This window comes from Quercus suber, unplaced genomic scaffold, assembly GCF_002906115.3.
Source record: "Quercus suber isolate HL8 unplaced genomic scaffold, Cork oak 2.0 scaffold_53, whole genome shotgun sequence".
In the NCBI taxonomy this organism is placed as follows: Eukaryota; Viridiplantae; Streptophyta; class Magnoliopsida; order Fagales; family Fagaceae; genus Quercus; species Quercus suber.
The window spans coordinates 1,499,213-1,524,043 of record NW_027069518.1 but is presented as its reverse complement, the minus strand read 5'-3'; the positions used below and the strand labels follow the sequence as shown (position 1 = coordinate 1,524,043).

At 35.7% G+C, this 24,831-nt stretch overlaps 2 protein-coding genes and 1 long non-coding RNA gene across 3 annotated transcripts in view; 2 read left to right on the top strand and 1 right to left on the bottom strand.

Annotated features, from left to right (window-relative positions):
* The first annotated feature begins 9,211 nt into the window (after positions 1-9,211).
* LOC112020067 (glycine-rich cell wall structural protein 2-like) lies at positions 9,212-9,670 on the top strand. The gene has a single exon (XM_024052633.1). It carries the CDS (start codon positions 9,212-9,214, stop codon positions 9,668-9,670), a length of 459 nt encoding a protein of 152 aa, XP_023908401.1.
* A 7,997-nt stretch (positions 9,671-17,667) lies between these two features.
* LOC111993642 (glycine-rich protein 23) lies at positions 17,668-18,246 on the bottom strand. Its single transcript, XM_024025471.2, has one exon. It carries the CDS (start codon positions 18,244-18,246, stop codon positions 17,668-17,670), a length of 579 nt encoding a protein of 192 aa, XP_023881239.1.
* A 4,228-nt stretch (positions 18,247-22,474) lies between these two features.
* Positions 22,475-24,831, top strand: part of LOC111993628 (uncharacterized) — a 16,719-nt gene continuing 14,362 nt past the window's right edge. The window contains exon 1 of the long non-coding RNA XR_002880987.2: positions 22,475-23,093. This is a non-coding gene — a long non-coding RNA (uncharacterized LOC111993628). The remainder of the gene's footprint in view (positions 23,094-24,831) is intronic.

Genomic DNA, 24,831 nt, shown 5'->3' with positions numbered 1-24,831 from the left:
GATAAGGTGGTCCTCGGTGTGGATTGGGAAAAAAGGCTTTCCCTTACCTTGGCCCTGAATAGCCTGTGCTCCTCGGCCTGGGCCTCGGGCCTGCTACATGATGGGCCGAGGCCATCAGGCCCATGAGCCCCACAATAGCCCCTCAAAACTCTGCTGCACGTTCCCTCGGACGGGGAGGAGAGTTTTGATACCTGCTGGTCCATTAGACGAATTGCCCCGCTTCGATTTGTACTGATGCTGGCGGCTTTTTGACTGCCCGATGCGCGTTTTTAGCGTTTCAAAACTTAGTGGGCGCCCACATTAAATTTTGGCGGCACCACGTTTCCCACTTTCAACGGCATGATCTTTTGCTTTTATGAGCAAGCGGTTACATTTGGGGAACCTAAGGGGGGAGTATAAATACCTGTTTGAACCGCCTGTTTTCATCATTTTCGCGCTTACAATTATTGATGCATATAGTTTGAATCTGGTTCGACTTGCACACTATCTGAAGAGTATCGTCATATTTCTGTAAGTCTTCTTTTTCTGGCGACCCCAAATTTCCTTGATTTCACTCTTCCTTTTCTCTTTTAGAACTTTTAGTTGTCTTTGGGGAATGGGTAAGTTTAAGAAGTTGGTCGAATCCGATGAGATGATGAACAAATTCATTGTTGACTATGGAATACCCAATAATGTGAATTTAAAGTACTGTGAAGAGGGTGAGTGGTACCTTAGGAGGAGAGAGGGTGAAGTTGTGATCCCGATAGTTGCTTTCGTAGAAGGAGGGATGAGAATCCCTATGAGGCCGGTGACCCTTAATTACCTTAGGCATTTTCGCCTGGCCCCTACTCAGTGCGACATGAATGTATTTAGGATATTAGGGTGTGTAGATACCCTGAATGAGAAAATGGGGCTGAGACTGACTCACCACGATGTGAACTGGTGTTACAACCTTCATCACCTGAGGAGTAAGACATATTATATGAAGACAAGGGACGATAGGGTTCGTCTTATCCAGTGTCTTCCTGATTCCAATAAGGGGTTGAACCAAGATTTCCTCATAGTGTCGGGAGAGTGGCACGACGGCTTTCATTGCCCAACGGTAGAGGGGGAGCCAGGTAGGGCATCCGAATCTAGGTCTCAGCATTTTCAAGTTCTATACCTGTATACTCGATTTGGTTGATTAACCATAGGAATTTCGCTTTTCTTTTCGCAGACCCACACGCTTTTGCACGTCATTTCCACCTGGTTAACAGGACAGGGTATATTACCCTATTGCCATTCGCAAGGTTGCACCTGCTGCTCCTGGGGAGGGATCCTCATTACCATCGGTTGAAGGTCAGGATAGGACCGCCGAGGATGTGCCGTTAACTGATCAACCATCCGAGGAGGTTGAGCCCCAAAGAGGGTTGGGGGAAGTTGTAACCGAGGGTAGGGAATACCGTAAGACATGGCAAGTCCTCCAGCGGACCTTTTGAAATCAAGCCCCTAAGCCTTGGCCCAAATCTTTTGATTTACCTATTGACTTAATTTGCCCATTGAACTGAGGAGAGTAGTATACGGCATAGGATGAATTTGTTTATCTTCTCTTTTATCTCATTTTGTTTCTTGCCCCAGTGGCGTTGTAAGGGAATTATATACTTTCTTTTTGAATTGAATACTTAATACTTCGCTTCCAACTGATGATATTTTCTTTTCTTTTGTTTATTTTACTATTGTATCCTGCCCAATATTCGTATTCTATTTTGGAGTTCGCCTCGTGAAACCATCTGTTATCCTTCGAATATAAATCTAAAGATCGTAGAATAGCTTGATTCTAAGTAACGCTTTGGTTTCTCTCTAGATAGTTATTTTCTCTATGAGTTTGAGTCCGAGGACCATGCAACACTCTGGTTCTACCCAGTACTCAGGTATAATGGTGTGTGTAGTTTTACCATAGGCTTGGGTCCGAGGACCATGCAATACCTTGGTTCTGTCTACCACTTCAATTTTCCTGTAAGCATTAGATATAATGGTGTGTGTAGTTTTACCATAGGCTTGGGTCCGAGGACCATGCAATACCTTGGTTCTGTCTACCACTTCAATTTTCCTGTAAGCATCTAGTTTCCCCATAGGTTTGGGTCCGAGGACCATGCAATACCTTGGTTCTGTCTAGTACTTCAATTTTCCTGTAAGCATCTAGTTTCCCCATAGGTTTGGGTCCGAGGACCATGCAATACCTTGGTTCTGTCTAGTACCCAGTATAATGGTGTGTGTAGTTTTACCATAGGTTTGGGTCCGAGGACCATGCAATACCTTGGTTCTGTCTACCACTTCAATTTTTCTGTCAGTATTAGATATAATGGTGTGTGTAGTTTTACCATAGGCTTGGGTCCGAGGACCATGCAATACCTTGGTTCTGTCTACCACTTCAATTTTCCTGTAAGTATCTAGTTTCCCCATAGGTTTGGGTCTGAGGACCATGCAATACCTTGGTTCTGTCTAGTACTTCAATTTTCCTGTAAGCATCTAGTTTCCCCATAGGTTTGGGTCCGAGGACCATGCAATACCTTGGTTCTGTCTACCACTTCAATTTTCCTGTCAGTATTAGATATAATGGTGTGTGTAGTTTTACCATAGGCTTGGGTCCGAGGACCATGCAATACCTTGGTTCTGTCTACCACTTCAATTTTCCTGTAAGCATCTAGTTTCCCCATAGGTTTGGGTCCGAGGACCATGCAATACCTTGGTTCTGTCTAGTACTTCAATTTTCCTGTAAGCATCTAGTTTCCCCATAGGTTTGGGTCCGAGGACCATGCAATACCTTGGTTCTGTCTAGTACCCAGGTATAATGGTGTGTGTAGTTTTACCATAGGTTTGGGTCCGAGGACCATGCAATACCTTGGTTCTGTCTACCACTTCAATTTTCCTGTCAGTAGAGGTTTGTCCTCAAATCGCTTTACTAGAGATGATTCCTCTTTGTGTCAGATTATGATCTTTACACGTGGCATTGACCTCGCCTCCAACTCGTGGCCCCATCTTTTTCATTTATGAAACGCCCTTTGTCTGTTCGTATTCCGCGCTTGACGCTCCGGTGCGCGAAACGCGCCTTCATTAATGTCCTCGTAAATTGACACGAGTCCAACCGTCCGTGGCCTCCTTGGAAATTGGCGACTTCATTACTGACCCAGCTGATAATACTCTTTTCGAACTCTGCATGAATTAATTCTCACCAAACCCCCATCCCCTATATAAAGTAAGGAGATGGTTCCTCCACAACCCATGAACCTCTCAACACAAACAGAACAAAACACTTTCTTCCAACTTCCTTGCCCTTTTAACAACCCCGCCAGAATTGTTCCGGGATTGACAAAAACCGGTATGGCCGCAGCCCCCACTAGGCTTTCGGTGCGGCAGAGTCTAAGCGTAACCCTGATGGTGCCCTTCGAGGTATCCCAGAGGGATGTTGCTAGAGAACCTAACGTCTTTCCTCGGAGCACACCCCCGACGAGGAAGGCGTGCGAATTCACCTCATGGGCGGTGCTCGAGTGCTGCCGTCTCCAACGGCCAACACTTGAGAGGAACGGAGAGAATCGAGGGAACATCATGGGGAGGGTATCCCGGAGCCCCTGCATCTGCTTCTCTCTTTGTTCCAGCTCCGCCTAGCCGAGGAGGGAGTGGTTGGGGCCTGAGAGCATGATTGCCCTTCACCTCCTCCGCCGCGTGTCAAGCTCTCCCATCCTCTTGTGCCAAATAAAAGCACGAGTTGACACTTCCCTCCGGCCAGTTTCTTCTTAGGGCGGCTCCACCTGGGCCTCTGATTGTAGGAATAGCAGGTGGCTATTAGCTCGTAAATTTGCTTGTAAAACAGGCCTACCTGAGCCTCTGATTGTAATATGTAATTTTTCTATGCATGAAATAATAATATCAAGATCTTTCTTTGTTTGTTTTGTTTCTCTCTTCTTTTTTTTTTTTACTGCCAAATCTTCCATATACCTTTTTTTTTTTTTTTTAAACTTATTGTAAAACAAATACTTAGAACTTAGAACACTTACCTGGTGCGCCGGCCAGCCCCCTAATCCTCCCTACAGACGGCGCCAATTGTAGGGACCCAGTTTGGATTGACCCTGAGTGATGGGTTTTCAGCCCAATAAGCTCAAACAATACATTTATAGAGAGTGGGGTGAAAGGTTTAGGTGCTGGCCGTCGACCACCAAGCATGAACTTTCTTATAAAAAAATGCTAAGAGTTTCTTTACCAATGGGGGATGCTCCTCGGCCTATGGCCGAGGAGGCCTTATTGTTCTCTCTTTTTTTCTCCCCCCCTTTTTTTACTTTACTAACTTTTCTTTTATAGTTTTCATCTTCCTATCCCCTCCTTCCATCTGTTGATTATCTATTTGCCTTCTTTTCTGGCCGTCCGTCCCATCAGAGGCCTTATCGGTACTCAAGTGGTTCACTCTGATCAACGTTATCCTGCCAAGGGGTTACTTCCCCATTAATGCGGCCAGGGGGAGTTAGTTGAATGCATTAAATGTGAGAGTGACAGCTTATTTTGGGGTTAGTCTCTCTCCAAAATCACCTTCGTCAGGCCGAGGATAAGGTGGTCCTCGGTGTGGATTGGGAAAAAAGGCTTTCCCTCACCTTGGCCCTGAATAGCCTGTGCTCCTCGGCCTGGGCCTCGGGCCTGCTACATGATGGCCGAGGCCATCAGGCCCATGGGCCCCACAAGATTTATTTGGGATCTGTTTATTTTGCTGAAACTGAAAATTTTGTGCTGAAAGTACTGCAGATAAAGGTAAAAATTAGCTGAAATAGTACAGTGAGACCTATAAATAGTACAAAAAATTGCAGTGGAGCCCATAAATAGTAACAAAAATAAGCTGAATAGTAATGTGGGGTTAGGATTTGCGGCCCAAACCCAAAACAATAAATTTGTAGAGCGTGGGTGATAGAGCTAGATTGATTATGGAATTAACAACGGTTGATTACAACCTCCAAGTATAAACCAGCATAAAGATATACGTGAAGACAAAATGAATTGAAGTTCGAATAGGTTTATGATAAATTGAATAGTGATTACAGTTCTTAGAGTTATAGTAAAGCCTTTCTTTCTTCTCTCGCCTCTCTCTCTTTTTCTTTCTCTCCCCATTTATGAGGATTCCTTCTTCTTTATATAGCATCCTTCCCCATCATCCTCATCATCCACTTGTTCTTCATCTGTGTACCTACTTGAGTATATGTCACGTCATGTATCTTCTTTAACTCTTTGTGAGTGGCGGTAGCTGAGGTTACACTGTTCAGGGATCTTCTCCACATAAATGCGGCCAGAAAAGTTGTTGCAGTGCATTTAATACAGTGGTAGCAGCTTTTTCTTTAGATATTTCTTCGTTCTTATCATCTCCAAACATACCCAGAACTTATCTTTATCATTGGAGTTGCTAGGAAGATCATTCGGACCTTCCACACGTTTGATTGATCAAGACTATTCGTATCCAAGGAGTAAGACCTCTTCGGACCAATGGTAAGCTCTTCGGATTGTACTGCTCTTTCGTTTCCAAGTATCTTTCTTCCAGATAGACTCCATTTCAACCGGTTCCTTCTCTTCGGACACACAGTAATCTTCAAATAGGGCCCTAGGCCCACTACGTAAGGTTGGGCTCCCCCCCCCCAAGTAAAATAAGCTAGCTTTTTAATTTAGAGCCAAACACACACTAAATGAATATAAAAAAAATCTTTTTTCTCAAATCAACCTCTAATTGTTCAAAAAACGAATATTATTTACAATCCTAACCTTTGTGATAAAAATACATTGCACGGTTCATTGTAAACCCATTATTTTAGTTGAAATGAAATAATGCAAAATATGTACTCAAAATTGTAGAATTCTCATTTTGGCTTAAAAAATAAAAATAAAAAAGAAGAGAAATGCACAATGCATTCTTCAAAGAGTATATTTCACAAACTTCAAAAAATTAACCAAACACACCAAAAATTTACAAAATACATTTCATTGCCTAGGAAATTTATGAAATGCGTAAAGATGCGTAAAGAAGCCAGTCGATACTAATTGATAAAAAAAAAATAAAAAAAATTCAATGTCAACCAATACATTTTGTCTCTCATGAATCGGACCCTTTTATGGTAGCTAAGAAACAAATGAAACAATGAAGGTCGGTGGTAACTGGTAAGTGTGATGTGCGCCACCTCAAAGTACGGGTGGCTCGCTTGCTCGATATTAGACAACGCAGCTATGTTATGTCTTATGTACATGTGTTTGATACTGCATGCGATTACAACATCGATTCCCAGCTATATACTATGCATCTTGGTGATAACTAATTGCAATTTTCTTTGTTCATTAATGTAGGAAAGTACTTCCAAAATGTTAGCCAATAAAAACTTTTCGAAGAGAATAGATGGGTCAGAAAGAAAGAAGCGGAACGCAAACACAAGCTAGCTTATACCATTCTGTAATAATATTAAACAATACGTGATTTTGTTAAACCATATTCATCTGTCTATTATAGTTAAAATATACATGATACAATGTTTTACTATATTTACTGTTCCCCTATTTGTTAAAGGGTAAGCTAAGAAGTGACTTTAAATAAAGTTATTGATTATTTTTTGGTTAAAAAAAGAGAGTGTTTCATTAATTCACATCAGGTTTACAAGTGGATCATGATTATATATATACATGCATGTATATTTTCGAATATTTGAGATTACAAAGCCTATGTACCTTGGCAGCAGACGTGAGATTGAGACTTTCTTTCCTTGCTCTGTTTATTCTATGCTTATCCATATCTCTCCATGCCAATTATGGCTAATATTAGGAGTTTGTTGAATGTTGACAATGTTCCGGATGATATTGGCCAAGTAGAGAAGGCTCTATTAATTGTCCTGATGCATGCGAGAAGTCCATGAGCATCTATTACAAAAGCCATTTTTTCTCTATCTTTTTAGCAAAAAAACTGGCGGAAAATGGGGGTGCCAAACGCAAGAAGCACGACCCATGCTCACGTACTAAACCCTCTCCCCTACTAGTATAAATATAGCCGATCATGTTCACCAACCCAATGTGTGTTTCCTTCACTGACCAGCAGACATGGCTCGGTTGATTTTTCTTTGTCCAAATTTCTTACTTTTGATAAGCTTTGCCCTCTGTGTTCACTCTGTATGCCCTCCACCACCTCGGACAGTGTCTCCTCCCACTGTGATTCCTCCCATTCCATATTCTCCCACTCCGTTTCCTCCCAGTCTATGTCCTCCCGCGGTTGGTGCTGGAGGTGGTGGCAGTGGTGGTGGAGGAGGAGGTGGTGCTGCAGCTCCAGGTGGTGCTGGGATTGGGTTTGGTTCAGGCAGCGGCTCTGGCAGTGGCGGTACTGGCAGAGCTGGTGGTGGAGGAGGAGGTGGTGGAGGTGGTACTGGGAGATCTACGGGTACTGGTGGTAGTGGCTCTGGTTATGGTGGTGGCAGTGGTTCTGGTGGTGGTAGTAGCAGTGGAGGTGGAACTTTAGATATTTCTTCGTTCTTATCATCTCCAAACATACCCAGAACTTATCTTTATCATTGGAGTTGCTAGGAAGATCATTCGGACCTTCCACACGTTTGATTGATCAAGACTATTCGTATCCAAGGAGTAAGACCTCTTCGGACCAATGGTAAGCTCTTCGGATTGTACTGCTCTTTCGTTTCCAAGTATCTTTCTTCCAGATAGACTCCATTTCAACCGGTTCCTTCTCTTCGGACACACAGTAATCTTCAAATAGGGCCCTAGGCCCACTACGTAAGGTTGGGCTCCCCCCCCCCAAGTAAAATAAGCTAGCTTTTTAATTTAGAGCCAAACACACACTAAATGAATATAAAAAAAATCTTTTTTCTCAAATCAACCTCTAATTGTTCAAAAAACGAATATTATTTACAATCCTAACCTTTGTGATAAAAATACATTGCACGGTTCATTGTAAACCCATTATTTTAGTTGAAATGAAATAATGCAAAATATGTACTCAAAATTGTAGAATTCTCATTTTGGCTTAAAAAATAAAAATAAAAAAGAAGAGAAATGCACAATGCATTCTTCAAAGAGTATATTTCACAAACTTCAAAAAATTAACCAAACACACCAAAAATTTACAAAATACATTTCATTGCCTAGGAAATTTATGAAATGCGTAAAGATGCGTAAAGAAGCCAGTCGATACTAATTGATAAAAAAAAAATAAAAAAAATTCAATGTCAACCAATACATTTTGTCTCTCATGAATCGGACCCTTTTATGGTAGCTAAGAAACAAATGAAACAATGAAGGTCGGTGGTAACTGGTAAGTGTGATGTGCGCCACCTCAAAGTACGGGTGGCTCGCTTGCTCGATATTAGACAACGCAGCTATGTTATGTCTTATGTACATGTGTTTGATACTGCATGCGATTACAACATCGATTCCCAGCTATATACTATGCATCTTGGTGATAACTAATTGCAATTTTCTTTGTTCATTAATGTAGGAAAGTACTTCCAAAATGTTAGCCAATAAAAACTTTTCGAAGAGAATAGATGGGTCAGAAAGAAAGAAGCGGAACGCAAACACAAGCTAGCTTATACCATTCTGTAATAATATTAAACAATACGTGATTTTGTTAAACCATATTCATCTGTCTATTATAGTTAAAATATACATGATACAATGTTTTACTATATTTACTGTTCCCCTATTTGTTAAAGGGTAAGCTAAGAAGTGACTTTAAATAAAGTTATTGATTATTTTTTGGTTAAAAAAAGAGAGTGTTTCATTAATTCACATCAGGTTTACAAGTGGATCATGATTATATATATACATGCATGTATATTTTCGAATATTTGAGATTACAAAGCCTATGTACCTTGGCAGCAGACGTGAGATTGAGACTTTCTTTCCTTGCTCTGTTTATTCTATGCTTATCCATATCTCTCCATGCCAATTATGGCTAATATTAGGAGTTTGTTGAATGTTGACAATGTTCCGGATGATATTGGCCAAGTAGAGAAGGCTCTATTAATTGTCCTGATGCATGCGAGAAGTCCATGAGCATCTATTACAAAAGCCATTTTTTCTCTATCTTTTTAGCAAAAAAACTGGCGGAAAATGGGGGTGCCAAACGCAAGAAGCACGACCCATGCTCACGTACTAAACCCTCTCCCCTACTAGTATAAATATAGCCGATCATGTTCACCAACCCAATGTGTGTTTCCTTCACTGACCAGCAGACATGGCTCGGTTGATTTTTCTTTGTCCAAATTTCTTACTTTTGATAAGCTTTGCCCTCTGTGTTCACTCTGTATGCCCTCCACCACCTCGGACAGTGTCTCCTCCCACTGTGATTCCTCCCATTCCATATTCTCCCACTCCGTTTCCTCCCAGTCTATGTCCTCCCGCGGTTGGTGCTGGAGGTGGTGGCAGTGGTGGTGGAGGAGGAGGTGGTGCTGCAGCTCCAGGTGGTGCTGGGATTGGGTTTGGTTCAGGCAGCGGCTCTGGCAGTGGCGGTACTGGCAGAGCTGGTGGTGGAGGAGGAGGTGGTGGAGGTGGTACTGGGAGATCTACGGGTACTGGTGGTAGTGGCTCTGGTTATGGTGGTGGCAGTGGTTCTGGTGGTGGTAGTAGCAGTGGAGGTGGATGCGTCCCAAGCATACCTTGGAAAGCTAGGAAGACTGCGCCAGGCTCTGATTAGAAACACATGACCACTATGTAGTGACAGTACTGTATTTACTTCTAAGTAAATCGTCTCAGCACTAAGCATAAATAAAATCTACCTACATATCCATACATAATTATGTGGTTTTTTTTTTTTGTTCTACCCTTTCTCAAATCTCTATATTTTGTGTATCACTATCGTGAATTTGTGTTTATTCATAATCATAAAGCGATATTTCATATCAACTCTTAGGGCCTATTTAGTTGGGAGGATGACAAAATAGGAGGATAAAAAATGCAGAGATGATAGAAAAGAGTTTAGTTTCCCTCATTTATATTTGGTTGAGAGGGTGAAAAAATGGATGAATGGAAATTTTTTTTTTTAATTTTTTTGAAAATAAAGTTTGTATAAATTAACCATCATGTCCCTATTAAATAAAATAAAAGGTAACACATTATACTTCTAAAAAAAAATTATATATAGATAAACAATAATTAAAGTACAAAAAAAAAGCATAACAAAATGTTTTAAAAAAAAAAGATAAAAAAAAAACAACCAAAATTAATGAGAAAATAAACATATGAGCGCACAAAAAAAAAAAAAAAAGCTACACATCTAAAAAGTCAAAGAAAATAAAAAGAAGAAAAGAAAAGAAGCTACCTATCAGACAAAAAAGAAGAAAAAAAAATAAAAAATAAAAACCATCACGTCAGTAACAAGGAAAAAAAAAGTCAACACATTAGTAACAAAGGAAGAAAAAATGAAAGAAAAAAAAAAAAAAAAAAAAAAGCCAACACATTGGAGAGTTAAAGGTGAATTTTAAGGGTATTTTTGAAAACTTTTCTCAATTCTCATGAGTTTCTTCCTCTCCGTTTTTTCTCTATTTTGGAGAGAAATTTTTTTGGTAGAGCAGGAGAGAAAACACTTGGACTCTACTATTTATTTTCCTTCCTCCCCACCCAACAAAACACATTCTAAAAAAAAATTTCTTCCTATTTTCTCTCCAAAGTTTTCTATCCTCCCTATGATTTTAGTTGATATGCAATATCGCTTTATGATTTTATATATATATATATATGTGTGTGTGTGTGTGTGTGTGTGTGTGTGTGTGTGTATGTATATTCAAGTTACATTTACCGTAACTCTAAGCAATATTACACCACTTAATAATTTGTTCTTAAATTTATATTTTAAAAATCCAACCGTTGCATTACATATTCTATATGTTCTTAAAATGCATGCCAATTTTTATGCCAATCAGATGTAATTTACCATTCGATTCATAAACTCATTTTTTATGTATTATTTTAAAACTATAAAAACTTGAATTTAAACAATTAATTGATGACATGACTATTGATCTTTAATCATCTTTAAATTTTGTAAGCATGAAGAATATACACAGATAATGTAATCCAGCAGTGAATTTATTAAAATTCACATTTAATTAAAAAATATTGGGTGATGTAATATTACTTAAAGTTACACTCGGTATAACTTAGACTCAACTCATATGTGTGTGTGTGTGTGTGTGTGTGTGTGTGTGTGTGTGTGTGTGTGTGTCTATATATATATATATGGGAAATGCTAACGAATGCCCTTAGAGCGTTGATTAATAATCCATTTAAAGAAAGTTTTATGAGAGAAAAAAACAATTAATGTTTTGGCAGCTTTTTTCATTTTCCATAAAAGTAGTATCAAAAATTTCCTAAAATAAATTGTTAACCAATGTCCTAAGGATACTCGTTAGGATAACCCTATATATATATATATATATATGCCACCACCCCACTATTTGTGTGAGTTTGTACCTCCTCAAGCTTTCATTTGGGAGTTCATAAATGAATTGAATGGAATAGAATAAGTAAATTATAAAAGACTAGAGCATAATTGAATGGAACAGAATGCATTTAAGTAATATCAAGGAATTAAAAAAAAATAGAATTAAGTAATCTTGTTTGAAAGTTTTAAAATAAAATAATGAAAGGTAAGTAACATTATTTGAGAGTAATATAGAAGGAAAATAATAGAAATATTTAATCACAATGTTACTAACTGTTAGACACCTATTTTAAATAAATTGCTGAATATATAAGGATATTTTGAGAGTTTTAGTAAATATATCATTAAACCTCATTTCATTCTCTTTGATATTTTGGCGATATAAAAATTTGAGATTTTGAGGGAATATAGAGGAATGAACGTTATTTTCTATCCATTTCATTCTTTCCTATTTAAAGTTCTAAACAAGAAAATGAATTTTTTATTTCCTCCATTAAAGCTAAAAAATAAGAGAAATGAATGAATATTTTAAAATTATTATTTTTACTCATTTTATTTCCCTTCTCCCAAGCAACCTATTAGTATTTGGGGGAACACAAAGAGAAAATGAGTTCAGATTACGAGGGCAACATATTTAGTATGTAATTATTTCTAACTATTTCAAAAAGAAAAAAAAAACTATATAAAGTGCCAAATTAATAAGATGTTGTATTTAAATTTAAGGTATATTTGATAAACTATAAAAGACACTGTAATGTAATAGTTATTCTTATGGTTTAGCTATTCATTAATTTGATTATATTTTTATTACAAGGAATTAATAGTCATTCCTTATGAATAACTATTCTTTAAAATGATGAATAACTATTCATCTCTGCAAGAGTTGTAATAGCTATTCCATAGTAGGTGTATTAATTTCTAAAATTAATATATTTTCAAATAAACAAACTTTCCATATGCACATAACAATTATAAAAATAAAAAATAACTAATCTCTCTTTCAAGTTTAAAAAATATTATTTTTTAGGAAATATAATTATATGAGTAATATAGTTCCTAAAATATATCTTAAGTTTGATTTAAAATATTTTCATTCAATTATCTTCAGGATTTTATTATTGTGTTGTCACCAAACAAATGAATAGTAATAAGTATTATGTTACTGCATCTTTTATTCCATATAATACCTATTTCTATTCCTATGCAATTATCGTTACAGTCTACTAAACATGCCCTTAGTATGTTTTCAATTTAGTCATTCCCATTTTAATGATTGTATAATTTAAGTACTCTAGTTTAATGCATGGAGTAGATATTTGATTGATCTTTGTGAAGTGTAAAGTAGATAGGTCAACAAATTTTCTTGAAATTTGAATATTTATTTTTATTTATGGCATGGATTTATGATGATAAGTTTTCATATTAGAATATTGAATTGATTTTTTTTTTTTTTATACTTAAAATGGTATACATTTATTTCATAAACTATCTCCAAAGATAAATCATACGGTTGGGATGGTTTGGCTGCCTAGCTAACACATTTCCAGAACCCATATCTAACTTCTGATTCAATAACAATGGGTATAAATTTGATGGGATTGACAAACGCAACTTACCTAGACGATCTCATCCGAACCAACGAGGCAGCGTTGACAAACGAATCAACCAGGTCCTTTCGACAAAGTGGTCACATTATTGACGAAGACAGAAGATATTCAATGTAGCCAAATAAATGCCCCAGGCGGTTACAAAGACAACTGTACAAACCGTTAGGAGCCATCAAAGCTCACATAATGGACTATGAGGCGTTACTAAAAGAGGCATTAAAGCTACCATAATAGCCACAACGGCTAAGAGCGAGAATGTATATATACAACCCTTCCAGCAGCCACATGAGACACGCTTAGAAATATTTCTTGCTCTGTTATATTATATTATTCTTTTCTAAAGAGTTTCTATGTACTAACTTTGGCATCGGAGACGTTCTGGCAAGCACCACACCGGTGACCAGATGTTGTGGCAGTCATCACACTAGTGACCATTCTAAAGAAGTTGCTCTTCCATTTCTACAATTACAGAGACGATGTCTTGGCTCCATTTGGACGCACTCACTTCGACTGACGAATTTACACTTCATCAAAATTGGTTGTCAAACTTTTTAAAACCTACTGCCATGGCAACTCCTCCTTAATTTCTGCCTTAGCCCATGAGGCTTGTGGCACACACGAGTGTAGGACATGTTCGCACCGGGCAACCTGACCCACTTCGCTGTGATCTATAATTAGAGGCCCTTATTGAAAGTTGGAACCAATGGGTCTAAATCTAGATGCTCACAGCTGATTGCATGAAACTCTTGGCGATAGATTAGTAGGCTGAGGTGGGCTAGGTTTACTGAGAAGCAAATGCCAATGTAAATGTGTTAGACACTTATGAGTCATCATTAATTAAAAGTAATAAGAATTCATATAACTTGTACAGCTCTAAGTAAGTGTCATCAATTTTTAATTATTATTTTTATATTTTTGCTTTCTCCTTGTATCATGTGGCATACTATAAGTAATATATAAATAATTGACATAATTGCTCTAAGTTAAACTCTATTGCCAAAATTTCAATTTTTTTTAAAGTTACTCTAATTAAAATTTTACTACCAAGAGTTTCTAAAAATTCAAGACAAGTTTATTTATTTATTTTATTTTTAAAATAATCCACTATAAAATTTTGTTTGCGTTAACATAATGAGTAATTCTTAAGTACTCTCGAAGTACAGAGAATGGTGCTCTCTCCTCTCACATTCATGGTAGAGTTCACTCATTAAATTCATGGTGGGGTCTACCATGAATGTAAGAGGAGGGAACACCATATAGTACAAGTTGTGCAACATAATAATGATCATAATGTGACTAATTATAAGTACACTACTAATTATAAGTACACTATAAGTATTATTATACTTTCTTTAAGTGGAACTTTTATTTGTGAAGATTTGAAAGAAAAAAAAAATTAAATACCACTATAATTAAAGCTTAATTTATCAAAAGTTATTTTCAAAAAATTAAAAAAGAGTTTCATTATTTATTATTTATTTTTAATCAAGTATACTTTTTGGTTTTCAATTATACATTTAAATTGCGGTTTAAATACTCTTTTAGCAGGGAAAAATTTGTTACTTTTTATTTTGTAATTTTTTTTAAAAAAAATTGGGAATAAATGTGAGGAAATGATTAAATTATAATAAAAAGGTTAAGTTTCCATTTGAGATTTGCTTTAAGAAGTTTTGAATTTTGCTTCTTGTTTCAGTCTTTTTTTTTTTAATTTTATAATTGATTAAACTTTTAAAATTTTTGAAATAAACCAATTTTTAACTTTTTGCAACACATTTAGCACTAAAATTATAAAACAATTATTTTTTATAAAGATTATACAAATAATTAAGTCATCAAAAATAAGTAAAAACCAAACAAAGGTAAAAGAAGCTAAAATGTAAAGTTTTTTTTTTTTTAACTGGACACGTTACGACTTTTTTATTATTATTATTATTATTATTATTATATATATATATATCATTTATTATTTAACTTAACAATACCCCAATTAATTTTCTCAAAAAAAAAAAACTTAATTGTTTTATTGTTAAGTTAAATAATAAATGATTTAAAAAAAAATAAAAAGTTGTAACGTGTCCAGTTAAAGCAAAAAAAAAAAAAAAAAAACCTTCTTTGACTTTTTTGCTTTAAATCTGACAGACGGAATTGATATCAAGTCATGAGTCATGACAGTGATGTCAGGCATTAAAATGAAAGAAACACTGTTTCACAGCGAAAGCTGAACACCTGGTCGCCATGCAAAAGAGGAGTTCAGTATCATTCCCTTCATTTAATTTACTCAAATTTTACCGACAAATATAAATATAGATGTTTGTCACGTGTTTATTTAATTAATTAAATATTATTATTGTTAATTTATTAATATTATAGTTATTAATTAATAGTAATATTTAATTAATTAGATGAATATGTGATAAGTGTTTATTTATAAAGACACAAACGTAAGCTGCTTCAATGTACTAGAAGCGTTGTGATTGTGACACATGTTTAAAAATAAATATGTGTCACAATCGGTGCAACTCCAGTATACTAAAGCACTGGACATAAACTGCACTCTATTTGTAAAGTATAAAGTAAAGCAGAAAAAATAAAATGAAAGATTTGGACTCGTCTGTCGTTCTGAGCAAGCAAAGGTGATAATAACCGTGACATGCATTAATAAAAAGTGACATGCATGCATGCACTATTCTTGCTTGATTTTCATGATCTTCACTGGAACATACTGTTCATGATAAAACTTTGGTTTCACAATAACTAACGCTCTCTTTGTTTGTTTCATTGGATATATATATATATATATAAGATAGTTTTTCCTTTTTTTAGTATTTTGTAATAAAAAAAAATTATCTTTAATTAACTAAAAAGTATAATTTGTTTTTAGATATTATTTTCTCTTAAAATTTTGTTAGAAAACATCTCATAACAATTTAAATAAGAGAAGTTAAAATATTTTTCAACTTATTTAAAGTTGTTACTAAACATAAAAAAAAAAAAATTTAATAAAAATATATAGATTTTAAAATAACTCATTTTCTTAAAAACATTATCCTCAAACAAACAGAATTTAGCTAAGTGGAAAGTCTCTTGTATGCAGTGAATACATTGGAGCATTAGAAAACTTTGGTACCTGAATTCAGAATAATTAATTAAGTGGATAGTCTATTGCATGTTAAAGGGTCCATTTATAAAGTGAATTTATTGGAGCACGAGAAAACTTTGATCGATTTCAGAATAATTAAGAGGACAGTCTCTTGCAGCCACGCGGTGAGCACAGAGCGAACTATTCTTTCGCCTTTTACTAAAGAGGACAGTCCCTTGCATGGTTGCATGCTTAGGAGTCCAATTATAAAGTAAATTTATTGGAGACACCAGCGAGAATTCCAATCAATTTCATCATCTCAACACAAGAAAGGATGTAAAAATAACAATGCAATATAATTCATGTGTAGGTTTATGGAGTAGCTAGACCTCCAATTGTCGTCTTCAAACTTAATTAATTGTGGTGCTTCGATCGGTGCAGTCAGATACAGCTGTTTTTGCTGTTGTTCTAAAAGACTGGAATGGCAAAGCATTGCAAGGATAGGCGAAATCAAATCCCAAATGGAGCACAGTAGTGGCAGAGGCCAGCCATGCATGGCTAGCTATCAGATATGCTTTAATATTGGTAGCAAAGAATTAACCTAGGGCTAACAAACATTATTATTGTAGGAAGTGACTTAAAGATGTGTGTTAATAGTGTGCTGAAATGTAAAAGGAAAATGAATCACCTTTGTGGGAGCTGCATTAGGTTTTCTCAGATATAGAAGTTCTTAGTAGAAAAATTTATAGACTGTAAAATTTGTTGGGTTAGTAATGGCTACTGGCTCATGCCTTTTTTGTGAGGTTCTCAAGTTGTCTTTTGTCTTGGTCTTTCCCTCTCGTGTTTTTAAAGCGTTCTAGGGAAAAGTAATTGTGCATTTTGAACCTCCTTTAAGCGTTCTACATGATCTAGCCCCGCTCTTCCCCACCCCCCCCCCCCCAAAAAAAAAAAAAAATCCATTTCTAATTAATTATCAGCCATAATGTATAGGTGATTGGCTGCTGTTTAAAACTAATCAATTTCAAACTAGATTTTAAAATTTGTTTAGATTCAACTTTTAATTTTTAGATTTTAACTTCTATGAACAGTTTTTAAAATTTTACTTTTTCCACAATTTCTCACTTCTTTTTAGTATATTTTGGGTAAAAAAATTTCAGCAAATAATTAAATAAATGGTTCATAAATGGACACTTAATATGCATGAAAGCACCCAAAAAGGATAAGAGGGCCACGTTTAATTTGCATGCTTAATGAGGAAGGGAGAGAACTTTTGGAGCAACACTTGAAACATCAAATAAAAGAGCCAGAAACTGAATCACATAATTTCCAAATTGATTCAACCACGGATACAATAATCATTCAAACATGCAAAATAGGAAACACAACAACAAATACAACTGAAAATCATCGGACCTCTCATATATATATATCTATATAAGAGGCTGCTAACAACCAAAGTAAGAACAAAAAAAAAAAAAAGCCAACATAAACCACCCGGACCAAGACCAGCTTCCCAAATCAAGGAGAATCAAAATAAAGCAAAAACTAGCAGGCTAGCTAACTTATTAAGGATTTGGAAGATATCCTTTATGCCCAGCAATTCCGCCTATTCCACCACCCACACCACCGACACCGCCAACACCGCCAGTTCCACCACCTAAGCCACCAGCACCACCAACTCCAGCCCCGGCTCCACCACCTGCACCACCTAGACCACCTGCACCACCTGCACCACCTACACCCCCTGCACCACCTAAACCACCTACACCACCGAGACCACCGAGACCACCTGCACCACCGAGACCACCTAGACCACCTGCACCACCACCAATGCCAGTGAAGCCACCTATCCCTCCAGCCCCACCAATTCCACCATATTTGCCAATCCCACCAACCCCACCAAGGAGTGGCAAACCTGCAACCCCAGCATAGCCACCCACCCCTGCAAACCCACCAACACCACCGTAAATAAAATTCTTCTTATCTTTAAGGGCTGTGCCGCCACTTGGTGATTCTGCCACTGGTGCAGTAGCATGCACTTGTAGTGTTTGGTCATCGTGACCAACATCACTACTGGGCACGGTACGTGCATTTGCATGTACTACCACTAGGACTAGCACAAAAATCACACACCAATTCGCCATCTCTCTCTCTCTCTCTCTCTCTCTCTCTCTCTCTTTTCTCTCCCTCCTATGTATGACTTCTGAGTTTGTGTTGCATGGACGTGGAGGACCTTTATATAGGAGATTATGGGGTAGGGGACGGTTGAGAGTAATAAAAGTTTGGAGTAAATAGGAACGAGACTTTGCTTTCTGGCAATCTCGGTAAGGGGAATTTTTTTCAATTTGAAGTCAGAAAGTCGGTGATATCAAAAGAAGAGAAAATTTAAGGAACTGTTGTCATATCATTCATGTGTGTTGCCAGATTGATTCATGCCAACTCTTGTGCCGTATCTATGACGGTCCAATGTTCTTCTGGAATATATTGGCCAGTAATTGACAGAATCCAAAAGAGTATTGAATGCATTACTAACTCATAGGCTTAGCTGTTGATTGTGTTAATTACTAAAATTAATGAGCCAGAATTAATATATAATTTTGGAAAATGTTAGAGATACTATATATATTACAATCAATTTCATTTGAAATAAAATAAATGTGGAACCTATGTGTTTCATAATATATAATTATATTGTCACACATGTCCTTAATTTTTTTATTGTGTTAAAAGGAAAAAAAAAAAAAAAAAAATTCAATGATAACAGCGAAGAAAACTAAATTAACCAATCTTACAAAAGGAAGAAAGATTCGAAATGAATGAAGAAGAAACCTGTGCAAGAGCAACGGCTAGAAGGTTAAGCCAATTGCTCTATTGTCTCCTCCATATATAGACACTCTTGTACAATATAGATTAATCAATATAGTCTTCTTCTTCATTCCTTTCTAATCTTTCTTCAATATCATTGTTAAATTTTTTTTTATCGTTTTCAACTCAATAATAAAAAAAATAATTACGGGTTGTTTGACATTATAATTATTAAGTACCATAGGTGGGTTCTAATTAGTTTAATTGGTAAAGTCTCTGATAGTTGAATAAAAAATCTGGAGTTCAATCCCTACCTACACTAAAAACTGATTGGTGTCTTGATCTAATGATAAAGAGTTATTATCAGGAGCAAACGTCATAACTTAAAACTCTCTAAAACAATTTGAAAATAATACACAAGAATAAATAAATGAATTTTCCCTATTAATACATTTTTTTTTTATATAACAAAAATTTAGGTAATTACATTATTTCCTATATATATATTGCATGTTATTAAAAGGAATCAAGAATATAAATATTTTGATTAATATAATTTTTTTTATACAAGATAGAAAATTTATTCTAACCTAATCTAAGTGTATATGTGTGTAAAGTTCATTATTAGAGATTTGAATCACAACCCTTGCTCTCCACACCCCCACAAACACTTGATCACTGCACCAACGACGCGCAGTGGTTAGATTAATATAATTAAAAATATAAACATATTACTTCAACAAATATTTAATTATTATGACCAATTTACAAATGTACTCTCTAATTTTGTCTAAAAATTAATTTAGTTATGTAACTTTTAATTTTTTTCATTTCAATACTATAACTTCTATTTGTTTTTAATATAGTTATTCTGCCACCTTTTGTTAGAGTGGTTATCATTAAGTATCTCAATACGATGTAGTTTTGGTATTTTTGAATTTCTTAAGTTACAAAAATCCAATAAAACATTTTTTGATTTTTTTTTTTATAAAATAGAAAATTTGATTTTTTTTAATCATTAAGTTGAGAGAAAAATGCTAAGAAAATGAGAGGGATATTTAATGAGAAGAAAAAATGTATTCAATATGCAATTTTTTCTCTCCAAATTTGTTTGAATATGCATAAATTATATCATAATTCAAGGTTTCTATCATAGATTCAACCAAAAATTCCAATACATAAACATTCAATACACAATTTCCATACAAAGATCCAACCAAAGTTAGCTTGCTGAGACCCTACAAAGCACCAAATTTTAAGCTCCCCATTGGCGATGATAGACATAGTAACTCAAATTCTCTGAAAAATTACACACCCTAAAAATTAAAAGGTCATAAAAAGAAGAGTAAATTGCAAATTATATCCTTGAAGTTTGAAGTTGCTTGGATTTTACATTTTGAAATTTGATTTTACATTCTAAAGTATGGTTCCGTTAGCAAAAACACACCCTAAGCTAGTTTCGAGTGTTAAATGACACATCATTGTGTTGGCTTTTTTGTTGTGGTGCCAAATCAGCCACAAACGACGTTGTTTCACTTAAATTGAAGTGAAGAGTTGCTCTTGAAAATATTGTCATTTCGCCCAAAAAATCAAAACACAAAATTTGGTTGCATTAATTATTTAATTATAATAAAATTTTGATTTCATTTTTCTAAGATTCATATGAGAAACAACTGGTTTGTAATATGGTACTCTTGCTCATGTTTAGTTGCTTTTGCAACAATTGAAACAAAGGCCAATAAAAGAAAGAAAAAAAAAATTAATAACACACAATCAATAATGAAAAAAATAATAATAATTGAAGGATATTTACATTTTATTTTATCAAAATGATATTTGCATTCTGGAGTAGGCATGAACTATGTCTATCTATATCATAAAATTTTCAAATTTATAAACACACATAGTATGATCAAATCATTACACCACTCTTATTGTCTTTTTATTTTACCTATAAAATAGAACACTAAATATTAAAATTTTGCCTTTTTATTTTGCCTATAAAATAGAACCCTAAATATTACAAATTTTTTATAAGAAAAATGATTAAAATATTGGAGGAGACTAAAAACAAGTTAAAATTCACAAAGCAAAGTGATCTTTGGTGCTTGGACTAAAAGTACCCAAAAGATTACTAGTGAAGAAATCTTTCAGTGTTTGAGATTGGGCTGCATGCATTTGACGAAATTCTCCTAAGGAAATCCATTATTCTCTTATTCTTCTTGTAAGCCTTACAATAAATTTAGCAATTACTTGGGCAATTGTGGAATTTGGAACATGGAGTTCAGCAGTGCAACATGAGTATATGTCAAAAAGCTTTTCATGCCACTTGGAAGGAGGAGCATCATCAATGGTGAATAAATGCTTCAAATTTGTCATTGATAAATAGGTAAGACGAGTTTGGTTATCAGGGACAAAAGGTGGAGGGAGAAAAATGGGTAGTGGAGGTGGAGGGTGAAGAATATTATCTTCTTCAACTATTGACTTGTCATCTTGTTGATGCGTAAATATACCTTCAAGACCAAGATAAAAAAGATCCAGATTAGTATCAACAATGATTGGGAGCACAGGTAGGGTATTTGAGTCTTCTAAAGTGATGACCTTTAGGAAGGATGAAATTAAGTTTGGAGGATCAGGGTCTATGGTTGACATGTTCATATCTGGAAATTTTGAGGATGCACCAATGATTGGGTCTGAGGGCTGGGATAGTGGGTATTTGTCAGGGGAGGGTTTATTTTGTGATTGGCTTTGAGACTCTGGTTTGGATTGTAATGGATACGTTATATCTGGAAGGATTCCATTGCTTTTGAAGGGGTCATGGTCAAGGTGTATTGTGGTTAAGGGCTGGAAGTTTTGACTTGGAGAGTAGGATAAAAATGGAGAGGATAAGGGTATGGACAGATCTTTGTACAATGATTGTCTAGATTGGTGAGGGGTATAGACAAACATTGGGCAAGCTTATGTTTTTGTCTTCTGGAATTTCTCTATAAACTGGAGTCGCGTTAACAGATGTTTTTTTCTTTTCTTTTTCTTTCTGTCCCAAAAGGGGAAGGAAACTAACATATCTTTGATTGTGGATGCAATTGTTGCAAGCTCTTGTTCTACTTTTTTGATCTTCTTATTCAAGTCATTAGTAAGATATTCAGATGATGAAAATGTCTATGTCACTTCCTGTACTAACTTCTCTGATTATCAAGAATCTTTAGAAGGGCTTCGTTTTGGGCCACAACATTTTCTGCTTGCCAATTTAAAGCTACTTCTGCTGACAAAACTTGTTTTCGAGTTCCATTTGGATTGGTTCCAATAAGAGTTTTGATTTTCCAAACATGTTTTGTGTTGGCTGAGGGGTGTTTAAAGTTTTCTAGTGGAGGAAAATCCTGGGCATAAGAGGGTGAGGTTTTGTCAAATGTATAAGAGCATTGCCATCAGGTGTGTCAAATGCTAAATATTTGACATTTGACACACCAAACACCAAAAACAGAATATCATGAGGTGTGCTATATGTGCTAAAATTTAAAACATACTACAGTACGATTTTATTTTTTGGCACGGTACGGACTGAAATGCCATTTCGTTTATTATTATTTTATTCATCTTTCTCTCTCGTCCGGATTAAAATATGCCTTTCTCTTCTCTCTTTCACGTTCAGCCATTCCTTTCAGCCTCACCGTCTCCACTCTCCAACACCATTTTCTTCTCCCTTTTACTCTTTTCTGCCTCACACCATCATCTTTCTCTCTCACATGCTCCCTTCAACTTCATCTCTACCATCACTGATCTATAAAAATCAGGTTCACCGGTTTTTTTTCCCCTTTTTTTTGCTCTCTTCTCTCTGTTTTATGATCTGATACACCAAATCGGAAGTTCATCTTAGAGTCACCGATTCCCAGTTCAATTTGAGCCACCACCGATTTACTCTCTACCATCTCACAAATTCCACCATCACTGATGTATAAAAATCTCCTTCACCGGTTTTTTATCCCCCTTTTTTCCCCTTTTTTTTCGCTCTCTCCCCTCTGTTCTATGATCTCACACACCGAATCGGTTTAGTTCATCTCAGAGTCGCCGATTCGCAGTTCAAGCTCGGTATCGCCGATCGGAAGTTCATCTCGGTATCGCCGATTCTCCGATCGGGAGTTCATCTCGGTATCGCTGATCGGAAGTTCATCTCGGTATGGCCGTACAGGTACGTTCTCCATCTTCTCTGTGATTTTCAGTATTTCGGTGTCTACTGCTGTTCTTGGTATTTCGGTATTTATTAGAGAAAACAAATAAAAGGGCTGGGGTTTAGATAGTTTGTGTGTGGGAGAGAGTGAGGTGGGCGTATCGATGAGAGGAGAGAAGGGGCCAAAGGGAAAAGGTCCAAAGGCAAAGAACTGGAACCAATGCTTTATGCTTTTTCTTTTTGTTGTTTTCAAATACTGTTTTCGGGTTAAGCAGATTTGTTGTTTGTTGTTGCTTTTGTTTTTCCTCTTGTTTGCATATTTCAAAGACTTTCTTTCGTTTAGGGCCGTTGTGAAATTTGGGGATTGCATAGTTTAGCTGTGCATGAATATAGATATATAGTCTGCAACTCTATGTTGTTGTAACATTTACAATAAGGTAGTGGACCATATCTACTTCTTGTATAGACTACAGAGGCTGTAAGTTCATATGTGCTGTGTGCTGTGTTATTTGTTTTTTTATTTTTTTATTTTTTTCAATTCTAACCATAATTAATCTTAGTAACATATACTAAAATGTATTAAGAAACAATCATTTTTTGTCTTTTCGTTTGCTCATAGTTTGTTATACTAAATTGATGTTATTTTGAATTTTCATGAATTTATTTTTTGTCCATACTTCAGGCCCCTAATCGAAATCTTGGTTCTGATCCTGTTTAGGACTAGTTAATCAAAATATTTAACATGCATTGATGTCCCGCCAAATAATTGATTTACCCACATTATGATAGCTTTAGATGCTTTCTACTACTTCTAGATCTTGAGTCTTCCTATTTGTAAAAGAAACTTCTATCTTGCTTTGTAGAGCACTGGCCATGCATTGTTTCAGAGAATCAGTGGTCTGATATTAACTCATGTCGCGTTACTGAACTCAATTAATTCATTTATGTCAATACATTCATAAAATTAAAATTATAACAAAGCCCATAAATATGACTCTGAAGTTTGTTCTAATCAAAGCTTTGATTTAAATTTTTTTCATGATTTATAACCTATGGTGGTGCTTCCTGGTACCTTCAGCTATTTTGTACATGAATAATAGAAGAAGCATTTTAAGATTCTCCTTTCTCACCTTCTATGTCTTAACTCTTGACGCTTTAGAAATTACCTCTGATAGAAGGTAAAGGAACTTACCCTTCTATGTAGTGAACCTTTGTATTGACAATTTGGGAGAATAAGTTATATCAGCTTTTATTTGGCTTTCTATGTTGAATAATAGAAGGTGCCTTATGCATTGGCATTGTCTAGAGAGTGAACAATAATATTAAAAGCACTATAGATTTTATGTTTGTTGTGCTTGTTTTGAAACTTAGTCCTGATGTACATTTTTGGCTGATAAATGAACTAAAGGAAGGACTGCCAATCATTTAACTATTGAGTTACTGATTAATCCGAATGTTTCTTTGGATTGAATTGGTTCAAATAGGAAGGGTTTAGAAGTTTTGCTCATATGTTTTAAGCCTATAAGCTTTTCTCAATTGTTTTCTTGACTTTTCTGGCATTTCTAGCCCTGTAGTTTTCTGCTCATATTTGATACTTATAATTCCTCCCGGCATCAAGTTTGCTTTGATGTGTCCCTTTGGGTTAGATCTAAAAGTTTTCCCATAATATCTAATCACCCATTTTCTGACCTTTGTTGATATGTCATGAATAGTTATTTAGGAATCCAAATCATTGGAAAAAACTATATATAACACAGTC